Below are 27,175 nucleotides of genomic sequence, written 5' to 3'. Positions count from 1 at the left end.
CCTCCTGGACTTTGGGGAACACTTGGGGACTTCGGGGCGTCTCCCATGCCTGAACCTGCCACCCTCATTGCACTCCCTACCTTCTTGGGGCATGGGCTGCACCCACAAAGCCACTGCCGTCAGAAATTCAAAATGGAAGCATCACTCAAGTTCCCTTTATTTCTCATGTCCCAGCATCAAGGGAAATCCATCGTTTTGCCCCTGCACTAGAATTCTGCCTGAGGAAGTTAAAGTGGGAACCCTTTATTATTCTGGTGTTTAAACTTTATTCTTCTCCCTCAAATTGCTTCAGTTCTCCATAGCTAGAAGCATCCTCTAGTTGGTTCCTACACACACATACAAAACAAGAAACACATAAACAAAAAAACCCTCTTCTCCCTGTTGAACCTTTGATTCTCTCTTCCCTTTCATCTGGGTGATACCTTTTGAACTGAGATTATGGTGCCTCTGTGCTTGACTGTCTCTACTGCGTTGGTATCCTTTCTGTTTGCCTGCAGGTCTGCTCTGTGGGGAAGGGGGATGGGGGGCATTCTATCAGGGGAGCAGGATGGAGAGTGAGGGGTTGGGGAGAGCACATCGGTTATTACCTTGAAGTGGTATTCTTCCACATAGCGTTCGAGGGCCAAGACCAGAGTTTGGCAAGGATTATCTAGAAGGTTCTCAGATTGGCTCTCCAATAGAATCTCTGGGAAGATTTTTAAAAATTCTGGTGCCCCGACCTCATCACCATAGATTTCAGTTTAATTGTTCTAGATAGGGACCCAGGCCTCAGTCATTTTAAAAGCTGCCTTGGTGATGTTAGAGTTAAGTGCTGACGTAGAGGTAGAAGCCCATGTACCAGACTGTAGCATTACTACTTTTCTCATTCGATGTCTATGTTCAGGAGCCCAAGGAGTTTGAGGGAATTAGGACCAATTACCTGGACTCATCTAACAGATGAGTCCTGGCAAACACCTTTTAGAGAGATGTCTTTGTCTAACAGAGAGAAATGTGCTGAGTTCTCAGCCATGGTTGCCAACTGTCTTATAATTCACATTCCTTTTGTGTCCTAAGACCTTTAAAATAAAGTGCCAAATATAGTCTGCAGCATGACTCCCAACACACTTTGAGCATAATCTTGGAGTCGCTCCCTTCCTTGCCTTGTGAATAATCACTCTCCATCCAGATTGATTGCCCTGTCCACATTGATGGCCCAGCCAGCCCTCAGCTTTCTCCCTTCGTGCTTTAACTCCTGCCCTGGTTTGCTCCACCTGCAGTGTCTTTAATGCCCTCCCTTCATTTCCAAATCCAACCCATCCTTCCAAACCATGCTCCAGTGCTGCTCTTGCATGAAGGCACCCCAGAGTCGCTGTGCAGCAGATGTCACTCTCTCCCTTCTCCCCCAGCACTTGCTGTTATTATTATTCTTAAAATGCTCCATACTTTCTCTGGTGCATTCTGTCATTCGTATATGAATGTTTTCTGCCTTTCCAGATTTTGAAGTCCTTGACTGTGGGATTTGTGTCTTGTGTGTTATTATATCCCACACAGTACTCAGCATGCCACCTTGTATGTGGCAGGCATTCAACATGTATTTTTGGATGACTGTAAGAGAGAATCCAGGAGAATGTTATGTTTGTCACAAGCGGTGTGAAAATCACCATAAACCCTTTAAGTCATTCCTGGCTAAGCACGTATTAGATGAACTTTTGGCATGACATTTGACAAAGACACTGCTGTTATTAAGGGTTACTGTTAATGGATACTTGCCTCCCCCCATCCCTTGCTACTCAGCGTCTGTGTCTCCTTCCTAGGTTAGGAATTCTCTACTTTATAAGCTTGGTGGGGAGCCAGACCTGTCCTCTACTGCAGAAGCTGTGAAGTCCAGATTCTTGCTTTTCCAACCTCCCTGACTGGTAGCGTGAACACCTTACCTCGGCTGAAAGAAGTCCTGCCAAGTGGCAGGGCCCGTAGAGACCTCATATTGACAGTGGCCGAGGCAGTGTCCAGCACCTGATCTCTAGGCAGTAGGGCAGCTTCCTCCAAGGCGCAGTGTGGGTGGGGAGAGGTCACCTGGTCAATTTCTCCAAGGTGGTTTTGGCTCTCCGTCTTGGCCTGTTTCATGTGGCTGGCTTCCCAAATGTCCTGACAACTCTGACCATTTTTGTGAACTATTTAGTGAACTTGTTCTATTGCTTTCAACCAAGAACCCTGACAAATAGAGTGCATTTAAACTTGGAGAGCCAAATGATATTTTTTAATAGGTGTGAAGATTGTTGCTAACCAGTAACCTCTTTCTTCTGTGAATCAATAACAGGGTAAAGACCTAGAACTTTTGAAAGTTTGTATCTATAACGGTTAATGCTGGGTAGATACATTGTGAAATTATGCTGTCTTGATAATATTTTAGTGACTCAGTTTTTTTTTGGGGGGGGGCTTTTATACATTTTGCCACTAGGTAGTTTGAGCAAGAAGATGATATCTCTGTCCATCAGATGGCCACTGGCAACCATGCTGTTTCTACCGTCCTCATTGCTGATTCTCTTAACTGTGTCAACTCCTTCGTCGTGTCAGAGCAGTGACATGATGTCTCCAAAAGCTGGTAATGGGACTCCGTTCCCCTGGGAGAAAATGCGACTTCCTGAGCACATCATCCCAGTTTATTATGATCTCCTGATCCATGTAAATCTCACGACTCTGACTTTTGAGGGAACCACGGAGATAGAAATCACAGCCAGCCAGCCTACTAGTACCATCATCCTGCACAGTCACCTCCTGCAAATATCTAAGGCCACCCTCAAGACGAGAGTCGGAGAGAGGCTCTCTGCAGAACCCTTGAGAGTCCTGGAGTACCCGCCTCATGAACAAATCGCACTTCTGGCTCCCGAGCCTCTGGCTGTTGGGATCCCATACACAGTTGTCATTGACTACACTGGCCATCTTTCTGAGCATTTAAATGGATTCTATAAAAGCACTTACAGGACCAAGGAAGGGGAAGTGAGGTACTTTTTTCTATTTTTTTTTTTTTGAAAACTTCAAGTGCTGCCCATACTAAATTTGTTATTTCATATGGATTATTTCTTCAATCTCCCCTGGTTGTTGAATGTTTTGATTTTGTGTTTCATTTATATAGCTAAAAATAGCAAATAAATTCTTTTCCTTGTTTTTCGGATCTCATTTTTTTCATTCTGTCTTAACCAGTTTTCTTTCCTTCAGTTCTGTCAAAGTAACTGTTTGTTCATTTAATTAGATTTCTGGTATATAATAAACATTTTTAATTCTCTTAGCCTAGTATTAGTTTCCTAGAGCTGCTATAACGAAGTACCAGAAACTGGGTGGCTTGAAACAACAGAAATTTATGCTCTCACAGTTATGGAGGCTAGCAGTCCAAAATCAAGATATTAGCAGGGCTAGGCTCTCTCTAAATCTCTGCGAAGAATCCTTCCTTCCCTCTTTCTAGTTTGTGGTGGCCATCGATTGTTGGCATTCCTTGGCTTGCACAAACATCAGTTTAGACTCTACCTCTGTTATCACATGGCCATTCTCCAAATTTCCCTCCTTATAAGGACACTAGTCTTTTTAGACTAGGGCCCAACTTCATGGCCTCATCTTAATTTGATTACATAAGACCCTATTTCCAAATAAAGTCATAATCCCAGGTACGAGGGATTAAGACTTCCACATATTTTTGGAGGATGCAATTTATCCCATACATACAGCCTATTAGAAGAAACATTTTTTTTTTTCTTAGATCCTCCTCTGCCTTGCTTTTGTTCTGTTTTTTAAGGAGGCAAACTATTTTGGGTGAATTGATACTGAATTTTATTTATTATTTTTTAAATTTATTAGAGAGAGAGTGAGCGAGAGAGAAATGGAGCAGGGGGAGGGGCAGACAGAGAGGGAGAAGCAGACTCCCCACTAAGCAGGGAGCCCGGCATAGGGCTCGATCCCAGGACTCCGGGGTCATGACCTGAGCCGAAGGCAGACGTTTAACCCACTGAGCCACCCAGGCACCCCAATGCTGAATTTTAAAATCAAATTTTATTTGCTAGTAGATTATACTCATTTATTTTTCTGAGTCCATATTGTTCTTTTGAGGTTAAAAAAAGAATTTTTTCAAAAAAGTAAATTTTGTCCCCTATCACAGCCCCTAAATATAACTATTACTTTTATTTTGGGGAGCATCCTTCCAGACTTCTCTCTGGTTATGGATAAACATTATATAAATGGAGCTATGTGATATTTTCCATCCTATATGGGATCTTATTTTAATATGTTGAGGAAAATGTTTCATATAGATGGCTATCACTATACATTATTTTAATGAGTTTATTATAATGTACGTGCAATGGTTTAACTAATACCCCATCAGTGGAGATTAGGTTGTTTCCACCTTTTCAGCAATAGCAATATCTTTGTAAATCATTTCCTTAGAATAAATGCCTACATAAAATTGCTAAGTTAGAGGGTCTACAGTCTTCTGATATCCCTTGCCATATTCCTCATCTGGAGCTAACACTGCATCTGGGAAGTCTTTTTAAAGCCAAAAAGCCAACAGATATGTCCCTTTGACTTACATTTCATTGATTATTGAGGAAGTTGAGCAGGTTTTGATAGACTTATTTACGATTTGTAGGTTCTTCTTCTGTGAATTGCCTGTTTATGGCCGTACCTGCTATTCCCCTTGGTTGCTCGTTGTAGTCTTACTCATTTATAAGCGTTCATTATCTGTCAAGGCTGTTAACCCTTTGTCACATAGCGTTCAAACCATTTTCCCAGTTTTTTACTTGTCTTTTTACTTAGTTTATGATAACTTCTGTTCTATGAAAGATTTCTTTTTGGTAGTGAAATCCATAATCTTATGGTATCTCTAGGAATTAAAAACCAAACACACATCTCTTTTAGAGTCCCTGGTGCTTTATGTTGTATTTTTATTTCACTCACCATAATTTTAGAGTACTTGCATCAACACACTTTGAACCCACTGCAGCCAGAATGGCCTTTCCCTGCTTTGATGAGCCTGCCTTCAAAGCGAATTTTTCAGTCAAGATCAGACGGGAGCCAAGACACCTCGCCATCTCCAATATGCCACTGGTGAGTCTGAACTCCTGTGGATCTACTCACAGGAAAAATCCATTGATATGCTGTCACTTGCGTTACCCCAGTGACAACTAATATTCAGGTCACCAGTGTTATTTGTTTTATTGCCTGACAGCTAACTTTTCTTTCTTCATTTCCAACCCGTACTTTTGTTTCAAGCAATAATTTATCTGTAGTCAGAGAAAAAATTAGCCCTAAAAACAAGTAGGATTTTAGTCCAAGTGGCATTCCAGGTCCCTGGTACTGACAGGAGGGACACTGTAGGGACTCGGGTCTGGTTTAAATGAGAGTGCCCTTCACAAAGCACTTTCCCCTTCCTTTTCTCATATGATCTTTTCAAGGGCACACTTTGTCACATAAGGGTATATTTCTAGTATATAGTTATTTTCTCTAATTTCTATATAGGATATACTAATAACTATGATTTATGACTATATCCATGAAATTGGGCTGACAGAAAAAAAGTAATCTTTTTAGAATATTATGGTACCAAAGGTAAGTAGTGATAGATAGCTCAGTTCCCTTTGAAGAGACCATCATCCTCCAATTCCAAAGCAAATGTGGACAGCCGTTCCATCTGATTTTCCCAAAAGTGGTGGGAAAATGGCTGTGCCAAATGAATAAAACTACTCAGTACGTGCCACTGCCCAATGATTCTGGCAGCTTAGAAATACTCGTCCACTGAGCTATCAGCCTGCAACAGATGTGGATCAACTCCTGAAGCACACATAGCCTTTGTCCACAGAGCTCACTGTGATGAGACTCAAATGGAACAGATGTTGCCTAGAGTCTTAAAGGGTGTCCCCGCTCAACCCTGTGCTGGCCAGGGAGGCCAAATCTTAGCGTGGCACTCTGAGAGCCACAACCAGCCTCTAGGATAGTACCTTGCAACACTTAACACTCTGTAGACCACCAGTCCCCCGCCCCCAGCACTGAATACCTTAAAAATCCTTTCCACAAACAAGATTCTGACAGGCCCCCCTCAGAGGGCCATGCTCTGTGAAAAGTGCTCTTCAGCAGATCTCTACCAACTAAGAACTTCTGTCTATTCCACTCACATTTGTAGATGGAAAAAAAAAACAAAAAACAGGAATATGAAATTTGAGATAGAGAACAAGCTTGTTCCAATTATCGTTCCATCCCCCAATGTTATGCCATTGCTCCCGGGTTTGTGAGTGAGTTCTCTCATTAGAGTATCAATCACAGCTTTGGGAGAATAAAGAACAGGGGCAGATGAATTAAGGGGGAGACTGATGACCAAAAAGGACTGGTAGAGAAACTCGTAGGTTTGCAGGGTGAAGGCTGGGAGCTCCCAAGGCTTCACAGAGATGCTGGAGCCTAAATCCATGGCTATCCAGGACCCATTTGTTAAGGAAAGGAAAATCTCTAATGTGATCTGGCCTCTTGGACAGGAAAGCCCGCCCATTGGCAGAAATCTTACAGGACTAGCCTGAAGTTAGGCTGTGACCCCGGAGTTCAGGGGAAGGACAATGGAGTCTCCAAGGATTTTGGTGGCTGGAAAAGCAAATACTCCCATCAGAACATTGAAGTGTATGGGCAGTGGGCAGGATTTCATCCCACTTAAAGTTGAATTAATTAGCTTACTTTCCTAGTAAATAGCACAACTTCAGGAATGAAAGTTTTGGTTAGGGGCAGGTAGAAGGCATTTAAAAAGAAAAGGTAAGTTGGAGTTTTTCAAGAGTAAACCTAGGTCGGCTATCAGAGGCGGGAGCACAGAGTGACCAGCAGACACCAGAACTGGTGGGTGGGTATTACAAAGAAGGATGAGGGCACAGAAATAGAGGTGGAAATAAGATTCCAGGGAAAATGCTTGTGTTCACCAGGCTAGTTCTTCTCTCGTTCTCCTTCTCCAGGGCCCTGCCCCACTGCTTGGTGTTGCCTGACATATTAGACTTTCCTTTTGGGGAGCAGACCTCTTAGACTGTCCCTCCACCACCCCCACCCCACTGCAGGGTGGCTCCCTGACTGCACCTAAAGCAGATTCCAATGAAGCAAATCAAGAGTTTGGAGGAAGCTTGGCCATGTCAGGCCCGTGTTACTTTCAAGTTTGTAGGAAAACAGAAGCTCTTTTTAAGTTGTGCACGGTTACATGTTTGCTCATTGTAGAAAACAAATTAGACAGTGTTTTGCAGATAATTCTCATCCTGTATTTAAGGTCAGGTGGTCTACATCTTGGCAAAACCAACAATCTCAGTTTTGCTTTGTCCCATTCATATTATCAATCCTCAGGTACCAAATATGGGCCAGTTTGCAACCATCTGGGTTATTGAAAAGAAATTTAGTGATGATAGTTGCACAACTCTGTGAATATAATAAAAAAACCACTGAACTCTATACTTTAAAATGGTGAATTATATGGTATGTGAATTGTATCTCCTTAAAAAAAATTGAGTAGAATGGCCTTAATATCGAGATTACAATCAGATACTGGAAAGAGAAATTTTAAGATAATTATACAAATGTGCTGTATACTTTGAATATTATGTCTGGTGGTTAGGAAATTTCTCTTTATCAAGTATTTTCAATGTATTGGGTGATTGATGATTTGTTTGATGATTTCAGTTATTCTGATTTTAGGTTAAATCTGTGACTGTTGCTGAAGGACTCATAGAAGACCATTTTGATGTCACTGTGAAGATGAGCACCTACCTGGTGGCTTTCATTATTTCAGATTTTAAGTCTATTAGCAAGATGACCAAGAGCGGAGTCAAGGTGAACCCTGGGATTGTCAGATTGTCACATAGGGTGACCAACTTGTTCTCATCTGCCTGAGACTGTCCTGGCTTTAATATTGGAAGTCCCACATTTTGGGCACACCCCTGAGTCTTGGGCAAAAACCGGGGTGGTTGGCATCCTCTTGTCACAGATGCTGGTATTTACAATGAGGTTCTAATAACAAAAACATGGAGAGGCTTAATAACAAGAACATGGCCTCGTTCATGGTTCTGGCTCCACCATTAGCTGGTTTTCTGTCCTTGGCCCTGCTCCCTGTGGAACTTAGTTTATACTTCTGCAAAATGTGTACATTGGACTAGATCCTGCAGGGGTTTCTGAAATTGTTTCTGGCTATCACTTTCTATAGTTTGGAAGTAAGTGTGATTGACTGTCTGAACAGAGGATCTCTAGTCTTGAGAAGGAAGTAAAATAGAGCAGTTGGCTTAGAGTATTACATTGCTCTGGGGAGAGCAGTTGTGACAGTAAATACTGGAATACTAGAGAGAATATCTTGTTTCAAGGACTGCTTGCCCCTTTTCTGGGTACCAAAGTATAGTGAACAACCTATTCAACTGTATGCTGGGCTCTAAATGCAAACAATTTTTTTTTGGGGGGAGGGCTTTAATTTGAAGATACCTCATTTATTTGTGCTGGCTTTCACTGAGGCCTGAATAGGTAGGACTTCTCTGATGAATAATCTTTTGTTCCCCTAGTAGTTCTTCGTCTTGTAGAGATCTTTCTACTTACCTGGAGATTTGAAGGTGATGCTTGAGACTTGAATGTAGGGACCAGCCTAAATTTCGCAGTGAAACTGTCAGCAAAAACCCTCACCCATTGAATTGCCCACTTTGGGGAATCCTTTATGAAATATTTCTTTAATAATGTCTCTTCCATACTGTGATATTGTGATTTATAATAAGAAATATATATACATGGTCTTTGTCCCGGTCCCTAGCATGGAGCTCCTAAATAAAATACTAGGAATTTTCTGATGACAGCTAGAAAGGTGTCTCTAGTTAGGTTAATGAGATGACTTGTGGAAAGCATGTAGGTAACCTAAGGATGGGGGTTGGTTGCCAGAGAACCAGCCATGTGATTGGAGGGTTGGAACTTTCAGTCCCGCCCCTTGACCTCCAGGGAGTGGAGAAGGGCTGGAGAGTGAGTTCAATTACCAAGGGCTTGTGACCTTATTGGTCATGCCTGTATGATGAAGCCTCCATAAAAACCCAAAGGACATTTCAGAGAGCTTCTGGGTTGGTGCAAGTGTGGAGGTTCAGCCAGAGTGGCCTGCCTGGAGGCGGTATGGCAGCTCTTTGCCTTTTCCTGTACCTTGTCCTGTACATCTCTTCCATCTGGCTGTTCCTGAGTCATGTCCTTTTATAGTGAGTTAAAGATTTCTCCAGTTTTGTGAGCTGCTCTTGCAAATTAATCACACCTAGAGAGGTGGTCATTGCAACTTCCAAACTATAGCCTATTGATCAGAAGCACGGATGGTAACCTGGAATTGTGAATATCATCTGAAGGGGAAGGGGGGGGCAGTTTAGTAAGACTTAACCTTTATGTTGTGGAATCTGGTGCTATCTCTGGGTAGTGTCAGAATCAAGTTGAATTGTGGGACACCCAGGCGGTATTGCTGAACTGCTTAGAGGTGTGGGGTTAACCTGCACCCCCCCACACACACACATTGGACTTGGGGCCCAGAACTCCTTTTACGTATTAGTATTTTTAGGCCTTTTATTTCTTTAAAAACATTAAACATACATTTTATATTCTAGTAACTGTCCTGTCTGAAGTCTTTGTCTGATTATGTGGTTTATTTCTGCTGGTTCTTGCTTATGGTGTCTAGTTCCTTTGTGTATATTGAATTTACACTGCCTGAGTTGAAGGTGGATTCTTCCAGAGAGAATTTGTTTGCTCCTGTCAGGTGACTGGGAGCATTTACGAACTCATGAACCACTTTAATTCAACCTATTAGCTTCAGATTTTTGAGCGCCCTGGTTAGTGTGAGTGTAGCTCCTAACCAGCATGAAGAGTAGCTTTTACTGATTTTCTTAGGACTTCCCTCGACCTCCCCCATATAGTACCAAGACCTGACTAAGGCATTTTTTTCCCTTGCAGTCTCCTTGAGGAAGAGGGTGGCTATTTTTAGTTTACCCTTATAGAAGGGTGTGGTCCTTTAGGGTCCAGCTTTATGCCTGGTGCGTCTTCTGTTGGGCTTCCACCTTGGGCAGGCTCTGGACCTGGTCTCCTATCCCCTGAGACCTTCAATGCTGTGAAAACTCAAATCTATCTGTATTAGGTTAGTGTCCTCTGCTGTCTATGGAGGGTGCCACCCTCACTTTTGGCATCTAAGTTTTCTTTACTTTTCCACTATGTCATAAGAACATTTGAAAAGACATTTTTGTATATGTTATCCAGCATGTTACAGTTTTCAGAAGGGAAGTTGATCAGAAACAGCACTAAGACAGGAAATGGAACTGCTACTTTTCTTAATTGGCAACCGTACAGCAGAAAATGAAACCTTTGATGTCCATCTTCCATACAGTTGTGGAGAGAAGCCACAATAGCATTTGAAGAGCTAACTATCTTTCATTTCTTTTCAGGTTTCCGTATACTCTGTGCCAGACAAGATCCATCAGGCAGATTATGCACTGGATACCGCAGTGACTCTTCTAGAATTTTACGAGGATTATTTCAGCATTCCATATCCCTTACCCAAACAAGGTGAAGATTTTGCACAGTTTTTGCAAATTGTGGCATTTAATGATGTCAGCTATGGATTATATCCTCCTAATTGGCATTCCCGTGATTATCTCAGCCGTTCAAGTCCTTAAACTCTGGCAGGTGTCGACCATCAGGTTGATCTTCTCACCCCTAATCTATACAGTAAATTCTAATTAGAGCAGAAACAGATCTTGATTAGGTTCTGAGGCGCATGTCATGGTGATCATTTTACCTTCTGACTTTAAAGATAAACCCAACTGGATTAGTGGGCAGACAGCAAAGGGCAGAAGGTGCATTTCTTTTTTTCATGATTGGCACATATTTGGTAGGAATATACAGGGTGCTCAATAAATTTTTCTTAACAAATTTATACAGTGTAAGGAAAATCTGCATTTTCCTTCTTAAATGGGCTCTTAAGACCATCGTGTGTTTGAGATTTTAGGTGAACTGGAGCCTGGGGCATCCTAAGTCTAGTGGATTATTGAGGAAATTTTTAAGAGTATTCAATCCCCAAACTCTGCTGTCAGACAGCTAGGTTGGGAGTCTGGAGGCCTGGGGCCTACATCTGACTTGGTCACGCAGCAGCAGAGCAATTCAGTGAATCACAGAGCCTCTTTTTCTCAGTTGTGAAAGGTTCTTCCAGCCTAGAATAGGATTCTGCACAACCAGCCTGGCTTTTCTTAGGATCCCTACACCCATCCGTTCTGAAAGTTAGCGTGTACGAGCAGTGTGTCATTTAAAGACTGGAAACAGATTTGTGTGTCCTTCCCAAGATCTTGCCGCTATTCCGGACTTTGGGAGTGGTGCTATGGAAAACTGGGGACTGACCACATACAGAGAATCTAGTCTCTTGTTTGACATTGAGAAGTCTTCGGCAGCAGATAAGCTTGGCGTTACTATGACAGTGTCGCATGAACTCGCCCACCAGGTACACAAAGCTAATCAGGCTTTTAAAAATTGTGAAACTACATCTATGTTGCTTTTACGGGGCAGAAGAGACTTTTCATATTGACATACAAATTGGATCGATAATTTTCCTATGGAAAAAAGGCAAAGTAAAAATGAGAGTTCTTTAAAGCATTAGGTAGCATTTTTAAAATGAACATGGAAAGTTTTTTCTTTTTACTTTGATAAAGTATTCTATAAATGTTGCTCATATACTGGCATCGCACATGTGAAATCTTTCCTCCTGAATGCCTTATGTTTATAGCTGTGTAGATAATCCAGTCTCCCTAGAAATGTGTGAACAATCTACTGTTTTCCTTTTAGTGGTTTGGGAACCTCGTCACCATGCAATGGTGGAATGATCTTTGGTTAAATGAGGGATTTGCCAAGTTTATGGAGTTTGTGTCGGTCAGTGTGACTCATCCTGAAATGAAAGTTGTAAGTATTTACTTATTTTTAACAGGTTGATCTGTTTTATTCAGTGTTGCTGGAAAATACTTACTGATCCTCAATGATAGAATTCATAGACATATTAACTCCTTGATAGTTGAGCTAGGAATCAGGTTCCCAAAATGGTAGTGAACTTTAAAGGTATCACAAAGGCTTATTTCCAAACCTATGATTGTTAGGAAATGAAGTTGAATCTTACCCTCCTTTAGTATCAAAGAAATAGAAGTAATGACAGCCTGTCTGTTGCATATCATTTCCTCAACCTTCAGGTTGTTCACTGAAGGATTATTAAGTACAGATTGCTGTTATTTCAATAGGATTCTACCTGTCAAATCAAATAGGATCCCATTTGCTTTAGGTAACTGTACGTTTGTTTATATATGAGCCTACACTCAGGAGTCACAAACTGAATGCTTTGAAACCTGTACGTGTTTTGTTTGTTTTTTTTTTAATCAGGTATTTAACTTGTGAAAATCACATGCAATAAAGTTAAAAAGAAACTTTAAGTAAAAACAAAAAAACTTCAAACAGTCCTTTACCCTACTGTAATTTTGACTTCTCATTTTCATCTTTCTGTACACATAATTTATTATAGTTAAAATGTCTATGTAACTATTACACTACAATGGATCATAAATATTTTCCCATTTCCACATAACCCTTAATAAAAATGATTATGTGTGTATGTTATCCTATTAGATAATATGCCCTAAAAAACCAGATTATACTTTGAGTTTGTTACCCCTTTTTTTTTTGACCACATGGTTTAAAATCTAAATTTCTTTGCTTTAAAATAAGATGATTGGAGATGTTGCAATCTATACACTTTAGTTTGTTGTTTTGATGCTATTTGGCTCCAGGCATCATGGTTTTGTTTGTAAGAGAATATGGTCTTCTAAAGTGATAGGATTTAAGATGAACAAAATCTAAAATGTTCACCTAAAATTTTTTCTTGGATGCTCTTTAGCAATAGCAATTCTATTTTATTTTGTAAACCCTATAAATACGGAATAGGTTTGGTCCAGAAATTTGAAGTATAAACCTATTATCCCAAACCAAACATTAGTCCTTTCATATTTATTATCTAAAATATAAATCACGTGGGTGATGTTGTCTTTGTCTCAACAGGACGATTATTTCTTCGGCAAGTGTTTTAATGTGATGGAGGTAGATGCATTAAATTCTTCACACCCTATTTCAACAGCTGTGGAGGATCCTGCTCAGATTCGGGAGATGTTTGATGAGGTTTCTTATGAAAAGGTAAAAATGGATGATAAGGGTACATTTTGGACACGAAACTGCTAAAGACTTGGGTGGAGAGATGATAGGTAGGATTGTGGGGTGGCTTTCCCTTCATAAGGAACAACCCAGATTGAATGCCTTCTATGCTGCCCCATGCTGGCTGGAGTTCACTCTTTAAGGCCTAACTTGCAGTTTGATTGGTAGTCCTGAAGATGACCTTTGAGTCGGTTTTTTCATTTACTCTGTCATAAAATGAAAACTTACGGCCTTTAAGAACGCTGCCTCTTACTTATCATTCAACAAACGGGTCTTGATTGAGCCTCACCTTTGCACCAGGCAAACATTCCTACCTCCTGTAGCTTGCCTTTTGGCGCCTTCAGAAATGGTTGGTATTGTTGAACTGCCGAATACTGTCCTATACAATGTGTTTAATAATAGAATCGGAAATGGTTGCTAACATTTAATGGAAGATTTTATATAAAAATCTTTAGCTGGCTTCTCTGGACAAGGGAAAGGAAAGAATTGCAGTCACACTGGTCACAGGGGGCCTGTGTATTTCCCTCAGCAATACAAGCCAGAGCTAAAGTCCTAGGTCCTCCTTCATGAGATCAAGCTTCTGCTTTCCCAATTGTCTTTCCATTCCCAACCATTCTGTCTTCAACAAGGCAGAAAAGGTCATTTATCATTTTATTTGGCCGATTTATTTGTAATAAACAGAACAGTATTTCTTCGATGTTTTCATCAGCAGTGCAGGGGAGGTAAAAACAGACCTACAGAGGCCTAGCTCAGTGGAAGAGATGAGTGAGCCCAGAAATAAACTCACACCTATATGGTCAATATTTCTGCATGTGAAAAGGGAGCTACAGTTGTGAGGGTGGAGGGGAAAGGACTCTTCACACAGGAGTACAGGGTCTCGAGTCTTCTCCTGCTCCTTTTGCCTGTGTTCCTCTGGCCCTCTCTGCTCCGGGCTGCCTGCCCTCCCCTGTTCCTTTAACTGGTACCTCCGCTTCCATCTCTTGTTGGAGCTGCTTTCCCCACTGCTGCTCCGGAGTGGCCCCAGGGAAGGCAGGAGGTGGTGCCAAGTGTTGGTTCAGCACCACTGTGCCCTGGCCTATGGATAATGGCCGGTGGTGGTCATTGGCCCGGTGGGGAGGCTTGGTTGCTCTTAGAAAATGATGGCCCTAGGGGACTAAGAAGAGAAACAGTCCTGTTCAATCCCCTGCCTAGACAGGGCCAGGTTTACCCACTTCTTTGAAAAAATTCTTTTTCTGTAAACCCACTTTCTTTAATTGTATCACAAGTCACGAGACTTTGAAAATGTTACCACGGTTGCATTTTGAAAGAATTCCTCCAAAATAAAAGTGTGGCGGCAGATTAGATGATGATTAAACTGACAATTACCTACGTTGTCTTTTCAGGGAGCTTGTATTCTGAATATGCTGAGGGATTATCTCGGTGCCGACGCATTTAAAAGCGGTATTGTGCAGTATCTCCAGAAGTACAGCTACAGAAACACAAGAAATGAGGACCTTTGGGATCGTATGGCAAGTGTGAGTGTGGTTTGTTTATATCTGCCTCGGGCATCGCCGGGCTTATTACCATGTTGTGGTGGTGGTGGTTTTCTACACCTTATTAATCCCTCTGTGAAGAATCCTGAGTGTTTTCTAGAGAACCAAGAATAACACGTTTAGTTTTGGTTTTTAGATTTGCCCTACAGATGGCACAGAAAGGATGGATGGCTTTTGCTCCAGGGATCCGCATTCATCTTCAACCTCAGTAAGTTTTTACAGCTGTACGTCGGACCCCAGAGCTCATATGCTTACACCGTATTCTTTGAGGGAAATCTCTGGGCCAAACTCTCTGAAGTCCATCATTATATCACTCTAACTCCACATAAGATTGTGCTTAAACTGTAGCTGACTGACAGGCTTTTTACAGTTTCTCTTAAAAGCTGTGTACATGGAGTTGCATAACCTTTGTGGGTAACACATATCACTGGTACTAATTCGTTCAGCTTCGTTCTCTGGAAAGCAGTGAATTTATGACCTGTTTTTGTGGTACACTGGGGCTGTATCCGTCAGGCCACGTGGGTCCTTTCTATAGCTCTTCATTTGTGGAAAAAACAAATAGGGGCAGCAGGCATCCTTGAGCACTTACTACGTGTCAGGCACATGCTAAGCACTTGACTCCTTTACGTCTCTGAGTAAACCTGTGAGCGGGGTACTTCTAGCTTAACAGATGGGAGTGTGAAATCCAAAAGCATATGTTGAGTAGATTGCAGCGTGGGGATTGAATTTAGATCTAACTCACGTTTTTAACTGCTAAGCTGTAAAGAATTCATAATAATTGAGTCCCAAAACAATATGAGTCTGTTTATCTGGACTTGTGGAGTATTTTCATAGGCAGTGGAGGTTGAGTCTAGAGATTCAGCTGAATTTTATTCACCATATTTTCATTTTTTGGGAGCATTTTGGTTTTGAGAGATTGCTTTACTCCGTGATTTCTAGGTTTTTTTTGTTTTTTGTTTTGCCTTTTGTGAACATTTTATTTTTTTTCAGTGTGAATTTTATTTTTATTTTTATTTATCCATTTTTATTAACATAATGTATTGTTTCAGGGGTACAGTAGATTTGTTATATAGTGTTTTTATCCTTTGACTGGCTCTTAAATATCCTTAGAAGCTTTTTTAGTATCAAAGAATGTATCGGCTTTTGAGTTTACAACTGCTGAGTGTGGACCATCTTGATGTTAGCACTTGTGAAGTACAGGTTAGCGGCTGAACATTTTTTCCCACCTTGCTTGTCTGAGCCAGCATTGCTGGGTGCAGTGTGCCAAGCCCAAGGGATGCCCGGTAGAACCAGACACAGTACATGCTCGTAAGCCGTGACCTGTACCTGTGGGTAGAGGAAGAGAACGGAAAAGCAAGCAGTCTGCGCTCGGACGGGAAGGCCACGGCAGCGCACGGTGTGGGGAAGGGAGGTGGGCAGGGGCTGGCGAGCAGAGCAAGGGGTCAGGGGTTGTGAACAGGTAGCCGCCCGGTGAGCGCAAGCCTGGGCTCTCCATCAGCGTTGGGCGAGTGCTCACGGATCTGTTTTCTGTCTGTATCAGCACTGGCGACAGGAAGGCCTTGATGTAAAAACCATGATGAACACGTGGACGCTGCAGAAGGGCTTTCCCCTGATAACGGTCACCGTGAGGGGGAGGAACGTGCACATGAGGCAGGAGCACTACAGGAAAGCACCCGAGGACGCCTCAGAAACTGGGTAACGTTCAGGGTGGAAAACTTGGGGCTGTTGCCTCGGTAACACCTGCCTTGTGCGGGGAGACTTTATTTTTCAGACTGCTCTTGTCTTGACCGCTAAAATATTTCAGTCAAATCTCTGTATCCTGTGAAGTCGAGTTATACACGACCATCTTCCCAAGAGGATAAATGTGGCTTTCAACCTTGGTTCATCTCAGTAAAGCTCATAATGTATCAGTATTTTAACATTCCCGAGTTCTGTAGTTTGATGGGATGGTAATTCCCGTTACTAACTGGAAACAGCTCTAAACTAAGCAACTGCCACTAAATGCCGATAGTGCCTGGCATTTGGGTTGGAGCTGAGGACATAAACATTCAGGTGATTTCTGGGGATTATGAGAGCCTGTTTTTTGGAAGTCTACATTAGATCCTGGAGCCTGTTTGTTGGTTTTAATACTTCAGAAGGACACCACTGGAAAGGAGCTAGTGCACCTTGACTGACCCTAGATGGACAGTACTTAAAAAAAATTTGTTTTTGAAATACTCTCAGACTTACAGAGAAGTTGCAGGAAGAGCACGAAGAATGCTCGTGTATTCTTTACCCAGATACACATATGTTGACTTTTTTAAGATTTTATTTATTTGACAGACAAAGCACAAGCAGGGGGTACAGCAGGGGCAGAGGGAGAAGCAGGCTTCCCACTGAGCAGGGAGCCCAGTGTGGGGCTCGATCCCAGGACCCCGGGATCATGACCTGAGCCAAGGCAGACGCTCAACCAGCTGAGCCACCCAAGCGCCCCGCATATGTTAACTCTTGACCACATTTGCTTTATCATTCTCTCTCCCCCTCCCTCCCCTTCTCTCCTCTCTTTACATCTAACCTGAAATATGTATATAAAACCTAAAAGAGAATCTTTCCATGTAAAATCCAAAATACAGTTAAAAATGTGCTCATCTTTTTGTATCCTCTCTATATAGCATATGTATATTATAATTGACAAACTATCCTATTTCAGATATACATCATACTGATTCAGTATATTTACACATTGCAAAATACCAACACTAAATCTTATTACCATCTGTCACTAAAGTATTACAGTACTATTGACTGTATTCCTTACACCGTACATCTCATGACTTATTTAAAACTGGAAGTTTGTATCGATTAATCTCCTTTACCTATTTCACTCCCCACCCCCGCCCTGCATCACTCCCCATAACCAACAGTCTGTTTCCTTTATTTGAGTCTTTCTGTTTTGTTTTGTTTTTCAGATTACACGTATAGGTGAAATCATACGGTATTTGTCTTTATCTGTAGGACTTCTTTCACTTAGCATAATATCCTTCAGGTCCATCTCTGTTGTTGAAAATGGGAAGATTTCATTCTTTTCTATGGTTAATACTCCATTGTGCGTGTATGTACATATGTGTATATATACATCTTTTTATCCATTTATTAGTGGATACGTAGGTTGCTTCCGTATCTTGCTATAGTTAAACAATGCTGCAGTGAACACACAGGTGCATGTATCTCTTCAGGTGGGTGTTTTCATTTTCTTTGAATAAATACCCAGATGTAGGATTCCTGGATCATAGTGTAGTTCTATTTTTAATTTTCTGAGCGACCTACATACTGTTTATGATGGTGACCGCACCAATCTACACTGTCAGCATCAGGAAAACGGAGCCTTCCATTTCCTCCTCATTCTTACCTGTACTTGTTATTTTTATTACTTTATTTTCTTTTCATCATGATAACTGTGCTCTTGAATCCCCAACACCTGTTTCACGCATCCCCCCCCCCCCCCACCTCCCCTCTGGTAACCATCGGTTTGTTTTCTATAGTTAAGAGTCTGCTTCTGGTTCCTGGTTTCTCTTTTTGTCCTTGTTTGTTTTATTTCTTAAATTCCACTCATGCGTGAGATCATACGGTATTTTTGTCTTTCTCTGACTTATTTCGCTTAGCATTATACTCTCCAGTTCTATCCACGTCGTTGCAAATGGCAAGACTTCATTTTCTATGGCTGAGTAATATTCATTATTTATACATATACCATATCTTCTGTATCCATTCATCTATTGATGGATACTTGGGCTGTTTCCATAATTTGGCTATTATAAATAATACTGCTGTAAACATCATGGTGCATGTATCCCTTTGAATTAGTGTCTTCATATTCCTTGGGTAGATGCCCAGTAGTGCGGTTGCTGCATCATAGGGGTAGTTCTATTTTTAATGTTTTGAGGAACCTCCATACTGTTTTCCAGAGTTGCTGCCCCAGTTTGCATTCCCACCACCAGTGCACGAGGGTTCCCCTTTCTCCACATCCTCACCAACACTTGTTTCTTGTGTTTTTGATGTTAGCCATTCTGACAGGTGTGAGGTGATATCTCATTGTAGTTTTGATTTGCATTTCCCTGGTAAGTGATGTCAAGCATTTTTTTTTTCATGTGTCTGTTGGCCATATGGATGTCTCCTTGGGAGAAATGTCTGTTCATGGCTTCTGTCCATTTTTTAATTGGATTTTTTTTGGCTGTGGAGTTTGATAAGTTCTATATATTTTGGATACTAACCCTTTGTTGGATACATCATTTGCAAATATCTTCTACCATTCCATAGGTTGCATTTTAGCCTTGTTGGCTTTCCTTTACTGTGCAGAAGCTTTTTATTTTGCTGTAGTCTCAGTAGTTTATTTTTGCTTTTATTTTCCTTACCTTAAGAGACCTCTCTAGAAAGAAGTTGCTACAGCTGATGTTAGAGACCTTACTGCCTGTGCTCTCTTCAAGGACTTCTCTGGTTTCAGGGCTTGTATTTAGGTCTTTAATCCATTTTGAGTTTATTTTAGTCTATGGTGAAAGGAAGTGGTATGGTTTCATTCTTTTGCGTGTAGCTGTCCAGTTTGCCAACACCATTTGTTGAAGAGACATTTTCCCATTGTTTACTCATTCCTCTCTTGTCGAAGATTAATTAAGCATATGATCTGGGTTTTCTATTCTGTTCTATTGATCTCTGTGTCTGTTCTTAGGCCAGTACCATATGGTTTTAATTACTACCATTTTGTAATATAACTTAAAATCTGGCATTGTGATACCTCCAGTTTTGTTTTTCTTTTTCAAGGTTGCTTTGGCTATTTGAGGTCTTTTGTGGTTCCATACACATTTTAGGATTTTTTGTTCAAGTTCTGTGAAAAATGCTGTTGGTGTTTTGATAGGAATTGTGTTAAATCTGTAGATTGCTTTGTGTGCCATAGACATTTTAACAGTATTTGTTCTTCCATTCCATGAGCATGGAATGTCTTTCCATTTCTTTGTGTCGTCTTGAATTTCTTTCATCAGTGTTTTTATAGTTTTCAGAATACAGGTCTTTCACCTGTTAGATTAAGTTTATTCCTAGATACTTTGTGTCTGGTACAATTGCAAGGGGGATTGTTTTCTTAATTTCATGTTCGGCTGTTTCATTATTAGTGTATAGGAATGCAACAGATTTCTGTACATTGATTTTTATATCCCATGACCTCACTAGACTCAGATATGAGTTCTAGTAGTTTTTTAATGGAGCCTTGAGAGTTTTCTATGTATGGTATCATGTCATCTGCAAATAATGAGAATTTTATTTCTTCCTTGCCAATTTGGATGCCTTTTTTTTTTTTTTTAATGTTGTCTGCTATGGCTAGGACTTCCAGTACTATGTTGATTAAAAGTGATGAGAGTGACATCCTTCTCTTGTTCCTGACATTAGGGGAAGAGCATTCAGTTTTTCACCATTGAGTACAATGTTGGTTTGGGTTTGCATATAAGGCCTTTATTATGTTGAGGTATGTTTCCTCTATACCTACTTTTCAGAGGGTTTTTATCATGAATGGATGTTTTACTTTGTCCAGTGCTTTTTCTGCATCTTTGAAATGATCCTATAGTTTATCCTTTTCCTTATGGGATGTATCATGTTGATTCTGTGTGTGTGTGTGTGTGTGTGTGTGTGTGTGTGTGTGTGTGTGTGTGTGTGTGTGTGTGAGAGAGAGAGAAAGAGAGAGAGAGAGAGAGAGAGATTGAGAGAGAGACTGAGCCACCTTTGCGTCCTGGGAATAAATCTGGCTTGATTGTGGCGTATTTTTTTTTTTTTAATGTATTGTTGGATTCAGTTTGCTAATACCTTGTTAAGGATTTTTGCATCTATATTCATGAGAGATACTGGTCTGTAGTTCTCTTTTTCTTATTTCTATTGTGGCCTTTTCTTTTCCTCTTAAGATTCCTTAACATTTCTTGTAAGGCTGGTTTGTGGTCATGAACTCCTTTATCTTTTGCTTATACTGGAAAATCTCTCTCTCCTTCTCTTTCGAATAATAGCCTTACCGGGTAGGTCATTCTTGGTATTAAGTTTGCCCCTTTCCGCACTTTAAATATATTCTGCTACTCCTTTCTGGTCTGCACAGTTTTTGCTGAAGAATAAGCTGATAGCCTTAGGGTTTCTCTTGTGAGTTTGTATTTCTTTTGCTGCCTTTAAGATTTTCTCTTTAATTGTTGACATTGTAACTGAAATATGTCTTGGTGTGAATCTTTTTGGATTTCTCTTGTTTGGGAGTTTCTGTGCTTTTGGGGCCTGTATGTTTATTTCCTTCCGCAGGTTAGTGAAGTTTTCAACCATTATTTCTTTAAGTTTTCTGCCCCTTTCTTCCCTCTTTTCCTTCTGGGACCATTATAATGTGAATGTGAATGTCACTTGCCATTTGATCAGAGGTCCTTTACATACTGTTCTCATTTTTAATTGTTTTCTTTTTGCTCTTCTGATTGGGTGGTTTCCACTGTTCTATCTTCTAGATTATTGATCTGTTCTGTATCATCCAATCTGCTGATGGCTTGTATTTTTCTTAAGTTATTATTCAGCTCTGTGACATCTATTTGGTACTTAAATTTTCTCTTTATTGAAGTTCTCACTGTATTCTTCCATTCTTAGTTCAGTGAACATCTTTATGACCATTATTTTGAACTCTTTATCAGGTAAATTACTTACCTATTTCATTAGTTTTCTTTTTTTTCCCCCCTGGGATTTTTTCATTTTCTCTTGTTGGGAATATAATCCTTGGTGTCCTTAGTTTGTTTGACTTCATATGTCTATTTCTGTGAGTTAGTGTAACCTGCGTAGGTTGCGTGTGCCTAGTGGCTTTGGCTGTCCAGCTGAAGCTGGAGTGGGATGGGGGAAATGCCCCATCTGGCTGGAGCCGGAGAGGGCATGGGCCCAGGAGTCCCAAACACGGTGCTGGAGCTGCCCTGGTGAGACAGCTAGAGCTGGAGTGTGCATGGACTGGGGAGCTCTGAGGCACTCCTTCGCTGGGCCACCCTGGAGAAACAGCTGGAGTTGGGGGAGATGCTGCCCTGGTAGGATGTCTAGAGCTGGAGTGGGACCAGGTGCGGTCCATAGGCTCCTGGGTTGTCCTGCCATGTGGTAGGATGGCTGGGGCTTGACTGGGTATAAGCCAGGAGGGTCCCAGAGTACTCTGCTGGGGCCATTGTGGCAGGACGACTGGAGCTGGTGTGGGCTAGGGGCCTCGGATGTGCTGGGGTGGCCCTAAGCCGCTGGCGAGAGGGACTGAACCCTGCTCCTGTCCATAATATTCTGGTTGGGGGAGAATGTACCCAGTGGTGCTCACCAGTGCCTACGACTGCGGAGAGTTCTAGCGGTTTACCCACTGTTTGGTGGATGATCTAGAGTTAGTGGGTTTCCCTTCACTTATTATTTAGTTATTCTTTATATTGCTCTTCATCAAATCCCAGGGTGGGCAAGTCCGTGTGTGAGGCCTTCAGTAATAGCCCTCCCTCACTGCGTTGGGATGGGATTCCTGTTGTTATCCTGTCTCTGTCTCTGCCTTCTCTGTGCGGTCCCTCTGTCATTTGTTGTGCAGAAGCTATTCAGTCAGCCCTCAGTTCTTCCTCAGGAGGAATTGCTCTATATGTAGGTATAGATTTAGTGTATCCACAGGAGGAGAGGAGTTCAATGTCCTCCTATGCTGCCCTCCTGGATCCACAGTAGCATATTTTTTTTTTTTTAACTGCAAGTAAGTTGGAAACCTGATGTCCTGTATCCTGAAATAGTTCAGTGTGATAGTTCCGTAAAAAACAAGAATGTTCACTTATGTAAGCACAGTATAATTATCAAAATTATGAAATTGATCTAATAACTTTGATCTATAAACCTGATTTAACTTTTCCAGTTTTCCTAATAACCTCTTTATAGCAAAAAAAAATTCTAGTTCAGGATTAAGTGTAGGCTCACATTGTATTATCACATATGTTCAGTTGTATTTTTTTTCTTTTTTTCTTGAAACAGTTCCTCAATATTTTTCTTCCTTGTCCTTGACATTTTTGAAGAGCACAGGCCAGTTTTTTTTTTAATAGAATGTCCTCCAGTTTTTGTTTTCTGCTGTTTCTTCATGATGAGATTCAGCTTGTGCATCATTGACAGGAATTCCACTGAAGTGATAATCTATTCTTAACAAATGATGTAGAAGTCACATGATGTCACTTTGTGCCATTTATAGTGGCCAAGGTCTTTAAGGTAGGACCTCTGAGTTCCAATCAGCCAACCTCTGCAGAGGATGCTAGGGATCACTGGAGCCCAAATTCCCAGCTCTACTGAAGAAGTCCAAGAAGAATGAATAGTGCTTGAGCTGACACCCCTTGCAAAGCTGGAAAACAGGCTGGTGACATCTTGACCTCTTGGCTATAGTAGTTTTGGTACCATCATTTAAACTAGCCCGGGTCTGGTATATGATAGATGATTTAATAACTGTTTGTTGGACTGAATCAACAAATAATCTGTCCTTTCTTTAAGGTACCTGTGGCATGTTCCATTGACATTCATTACCAGCAAATCAGACTCAGTTCAAAGATTTTTGCTGAAGACAAAAACAGGTAACTTACCATAGAAATAACTAGGTTAAGTCCAGAAGAAACTGGAAATATGTAAGACTTAGTTACTATGTTTGTTTTACTGTTTATCATGGTTAAAACCGAAGGATCAGGTCAACCTTTATATTCAGCAAATTGTTGGCTTTCAATTTCTAGTGAAGATAGAAGTTGTCTCTGGTGGCAAAAAAAAGTGTCTTGCCAGATAGAGATTAAAGCAGCTAAGTTATATAATACTAAGAAGGAGGGATTACTAGTGAAAATTCCCCCTTCTTTGACTAACACTGCTGCATCATGTCTCATGTATGGCCTGAAATGTGGCTGTATTCTTCTCATCGATCTATAAATCTCAAAAAATTGGTGCCTAAAGCTAGTGCTGGCTTTTGCCTATTGGAATGGACTTTTCTGGTTTCTAGAAGAAATGTGTTCAATATGAAACTCCTTTCAGTATTAAAATTGTTCAATATTAAACTTGCCTTTAGTTTCTTTGTCCAGTCTCTGATCAGAAAAGCTTTCATCAGTCAAGAGAGAAAATGGAGCTATGATTTATTTTATTTGCTCTAGATGTGCTCATCCTTCCAGAAGAGGTAGAATGGATCAAATTTAATGTTGGAATGAACGGTTATTACATTGTGCATTATGAGAATGATGGATGGGATTCTTTGACTGGCCTTTTAAAAGGTGCACACACAACAGTCAGCAGCAATGACCGGGCCAGTCTCATCAACAATGCATTTCAGCTCGTCAGGTAATACTCCTCAAGGTCTTGGTTTATTTCTGAAAGCAGCTGTTAGCATTCAAATGCTTAATTTCTAAAGATGAAAATGATTACTTGCTAGTAAGAAGCTGAAGGGTGTTTTCCCCTAAGTTCTTCTTAAATTCTAAGGTTGCTTTTAGTCTTAGGATTAACCACGTGTCTGAGTCTACAGAGTAAGCTAAAGCAAGTAATCTGTATTTTAATCTTACTAACAGCTTAGGTCAGACCGATGCAAAAGTACAGAAAACCAGGAGATCAACCTTGTGGAGAAGCCCCTCATCCCTAAAGCCTTGTCCTGTAGCTTTTCTGGCCATCCTAAAGCTCAGGAGGTTTCTGCCGTGCTGAGTCTTTCACATTTTTGAAGCCTTCTTAGAAGACCACGTGGCTCAGTACCCAGTTGTTTGCATTTTTGTCTCTTGGGTTAAAGGATTTCTCCCCCCACATTCCTCAAACTGGATGCCTGAATTTAATGGAAGCTTTATGGAATAGAGCTTAGAAAATGTGGCCCAACCACATGACGTTTGAGTTGTTGAGGACAGTGTTCACTCTATAATTTTTTTGCCTTATGCCAATGGTTTTTAAGGAAATGGGTCCTAAGCCTGAAACTCAAAATTCTTCAGTATTTCGGCAGAGCTGCAGTCCCCAGGGCAGTGACCCAGGTGGGAAGAAATGATTCTCTAATTCTCATTTCCCATGTCCCTTTGTTCTAAATGTTGGGTTCTTCATTTGCTGGACCTCTCAGGGTGGCAAAGGCAATGGGGGATAAAGATACAAGTGGTTTATCCGGTTGTTTCTGCCTACCTGAGACTATTTCCCTCTGTAATAGTATTGCTTATTTCTTGTAGGGTTTTGTACTTAACATATACCCTGCCACTGAGACTTTGAACACCTGCCCTCCATAATGAAGGGTTTGTTTTTAAGATTTTTTTATTTCATAATGAAAGGCTTTTATCTATATTCACTTTCTTTCTGAAATGGAGACAAGAATGTGTTTAATACAGACACTCAGACTTTTGATTGGGTGGCAGTCTCTCTGACCAACGTTACTGATTTTGATAAAAATCACCATCTTACTCTGGATGTTGAGCACCCACCCAGTCTGTTGCTTCTTAGAGGGACGGATACCGACCTGTCTCCATTTTGTCTTCACCACAAGTTAGCATTGACTCTATTATTATTCAAGAAACTTCCCTCACAGTGGTAAATAAGCCAGTGTTATATGTGAAAGAAAAGATACTTATATAAAGGTCACTGTTAATTAATAAGGAGGGCATTTATATCTGATTGAATGTTTTGCTGGGAGATTAAAATATCTTCTGAAACACAAAGTTGATTGCCTGGTTTTTGTTTAAACTGCTAATCATGGTATCTCTTGCCAGCAATGGGAAGCTATCAATTGAAAAAGCCTTGGATTTAACGCTGTACTTGAAACGTGAAACTGAAATTATGCCAGTGTTCCAAGGTTTGAATGAGCTGATACCTATGTATAAATTGATGGAGAAAAGAGATATGAATGAAGTGGAAAATCAATTCAAGGTAGAAGCCTTCAATAAACTGAGTAGTTACATACTGGTTTGCTTTTGTGTGCGTGTGGGAAAGCATCCTTACCATTGTATATATATGTATGTCTTCATATAAAAGAAAAGTACATCAGAATTAGTATTTGGATTAAATAGCAAAGATTTGGGTTTCATTCCAACACTAAAGCCACAGCACTCTAAGAATCTGTACTTAAATTTTATGGATTTGTTTTTCCCTTCTTTTTGCAAATCCTTTATTTCATTTTGTCCTTGGATGGTTACCCTATTTAATTTTTATTATGTTCAAGTTAACATATAATGCATTATTAGTTTCAGGGGTAGAATTTAGTGATTCATCGCTTGCTTTTAACACCCAGTGTTAATGGGTTAATGAGGGCTCATTATATCATGTGACCTCCTTAATGTCCATCACCCAGTAACCCCATCCCTGACCCACTTCTCCTCTAGTAACCCTGTTTGTTCCCTGTAGTTAAGAGTCTTTTATGGTTTGCCTCCCTGTTATTATTTTATTTTTCCTTCCCTTCCCATATGCTCATCTGTTTTGTTTCTTAAATTCCACATATGAGTGAAATCATATAGTATTTGTCTGTCTTTGACTTATTTCGCTTACCATAATACCCTCTGGTTGGATCCACATCATTGCAAATGGCAAGATTTCATTCTTTTTGATGGCTGAGTAATATTCCATTGTGTGTGTGTGTGTGTGTGTGTGTGTGTGTGTGTACATATATATATACACACACACACACCATACCTTCTTTATCCATTCATCTGTCAATGGACATTTAGGCTCTTTCCCATTTTTGCTATTGTGGACATTGCTGCTATAAATACTGAGGTGCAGATGCCCCTTAGAATCACTCTTTCTGCATCCTTTGGATAAATACCCAGTAGTGCAATTGCTAGGTCATAGGGTAGTTCTATTTTTAACTTTTTCAGGAACCTCCATACTGTTTTCCAGAGTGGCGGCACCAGCTTGCATTCCCACCAACAGTGTAGGAGGGTTCCCCTTTTTCCGCATCCTTGACAACATCTGTTGTTTCCTGACTTGTTTAATTTTAGCCATTCTGACCGGTGTGAGGTGGTATCTCGTTTTGATGGTTACTCTTAAGATACTCCATGACTCAGGTACTTGAGGAAGAGGCACAAAATCGTTATTTTTGGCAAAACGTTACAAAGTCCTGTTGTATAATTTGCTCTCAAAATTCAGTCCTATAAACTTAGTTTGTTTCAAAAGTGGCCGTTCATCGTGGTTTTTAAATAGAGAAAGGTGTATTTATAAAAGATTGTTAGACATTTCTTTGAAAAAAGTTGATGGTATTTTGATGGGGATTGCATTAAATGTGTAGATTGCTCTAGGTAGCATTGACAACCTGACAATATTTGTTCTTCCAATCCATAAGCATGGAACGTTTTTCCATTTCTTTGTGTCTTCCTCAATTTCTTTCATGAGTATTTTATAGTTTTCTGAGTACAGATTCTTTGCCTCTTTGGTTAGATTTATTCCTAGATATCTTATGGTTTTGGGTGCAATTGTAAATGGGATCGACTCCTTAA

General features: G+C 40.7%; 1 protein-coding gene across 4 annotated transcripts in view; it reads left to right on the top strand.

Annotated features, from left to right (window-relative positions):
- The window catches only part of ERAP1 (endoplasmic reticulum aminopeptidase 1), a 40,174-nt gene that overhangs the window by 3,518 nt on the left and 9,481 nt on the right, over positions 1-27,175 (top strand). For 2 of the 4 annotated variants that reach the window (XM_027605320.2, XM_027605318.2), the window contains 13 exons: positions 2,442-2,981; positions 4,935-5,073; positions 7,678-7,812; positions 10,419-10,539; positions 11,313-11,467; positions 11,809-11,922; positions 13,063-13,194; positions 14,595-14,726; positions 14,881-14,952; positions 16,285-16,439; positions 23,247-23,326; positions 23,885-24,068; positions 25,457-25,613. In XM_027605320.2, coding sequence (XP_027461121.1) covers positions 2,455-2,981; positions 4,935-5,073; positions 7,678-7,812; positions 10,419-10,539; positions 11,313-11,467; positions 11,809-11,922; positions 13,063-13,194; positions 14,595-14,726; positions 14,881-14,952; positions 16,285-16,439; positions 23,247-23,326; positions 23,885-24,068; positions 25,457-25,613 — 2,103 coding nt within the window. In that variant the 5' untranslated portion in view covers positions 2,442-2,454. Of the gene's footprint in view, positions 1-2,437; positions 2,982-4,934; positions 5,074-7,677; positions 7,813-10,418; positions 10,540-11,312; positions 11,468-11,808; positions 11,923-13,062; positions 13,195-14,594; positions 14,727-14,880; positions 14,953-16,284; positions 16,440-23,246; positions 23,327-23,884; positions 24,069-25,456; positions 25,614-27,175 lie in introns of those variants that run through there. The other 2 variants (XM_027605319.2, XM_027605321.1) reach the window with 1 other exon arrangement.

Source organism: Zalophus californianus, chromosome 5 (genome assembly GCF_009762305.2).
Source record: "Zalophus californianus isolate mZalCal1 chromosome 5, mZalCal1.pri.v2, whole genome shotgun sequence".
Taxonomy (NCBI): Eukaryota; Metazoa; Chordata; class Mammalia; order Carnivora; family Otariidae; genus Zalophus; species Zalophus californianus.
This window is presented reverse-complemented; position numbering and strand designations above follow the sequence as displayed.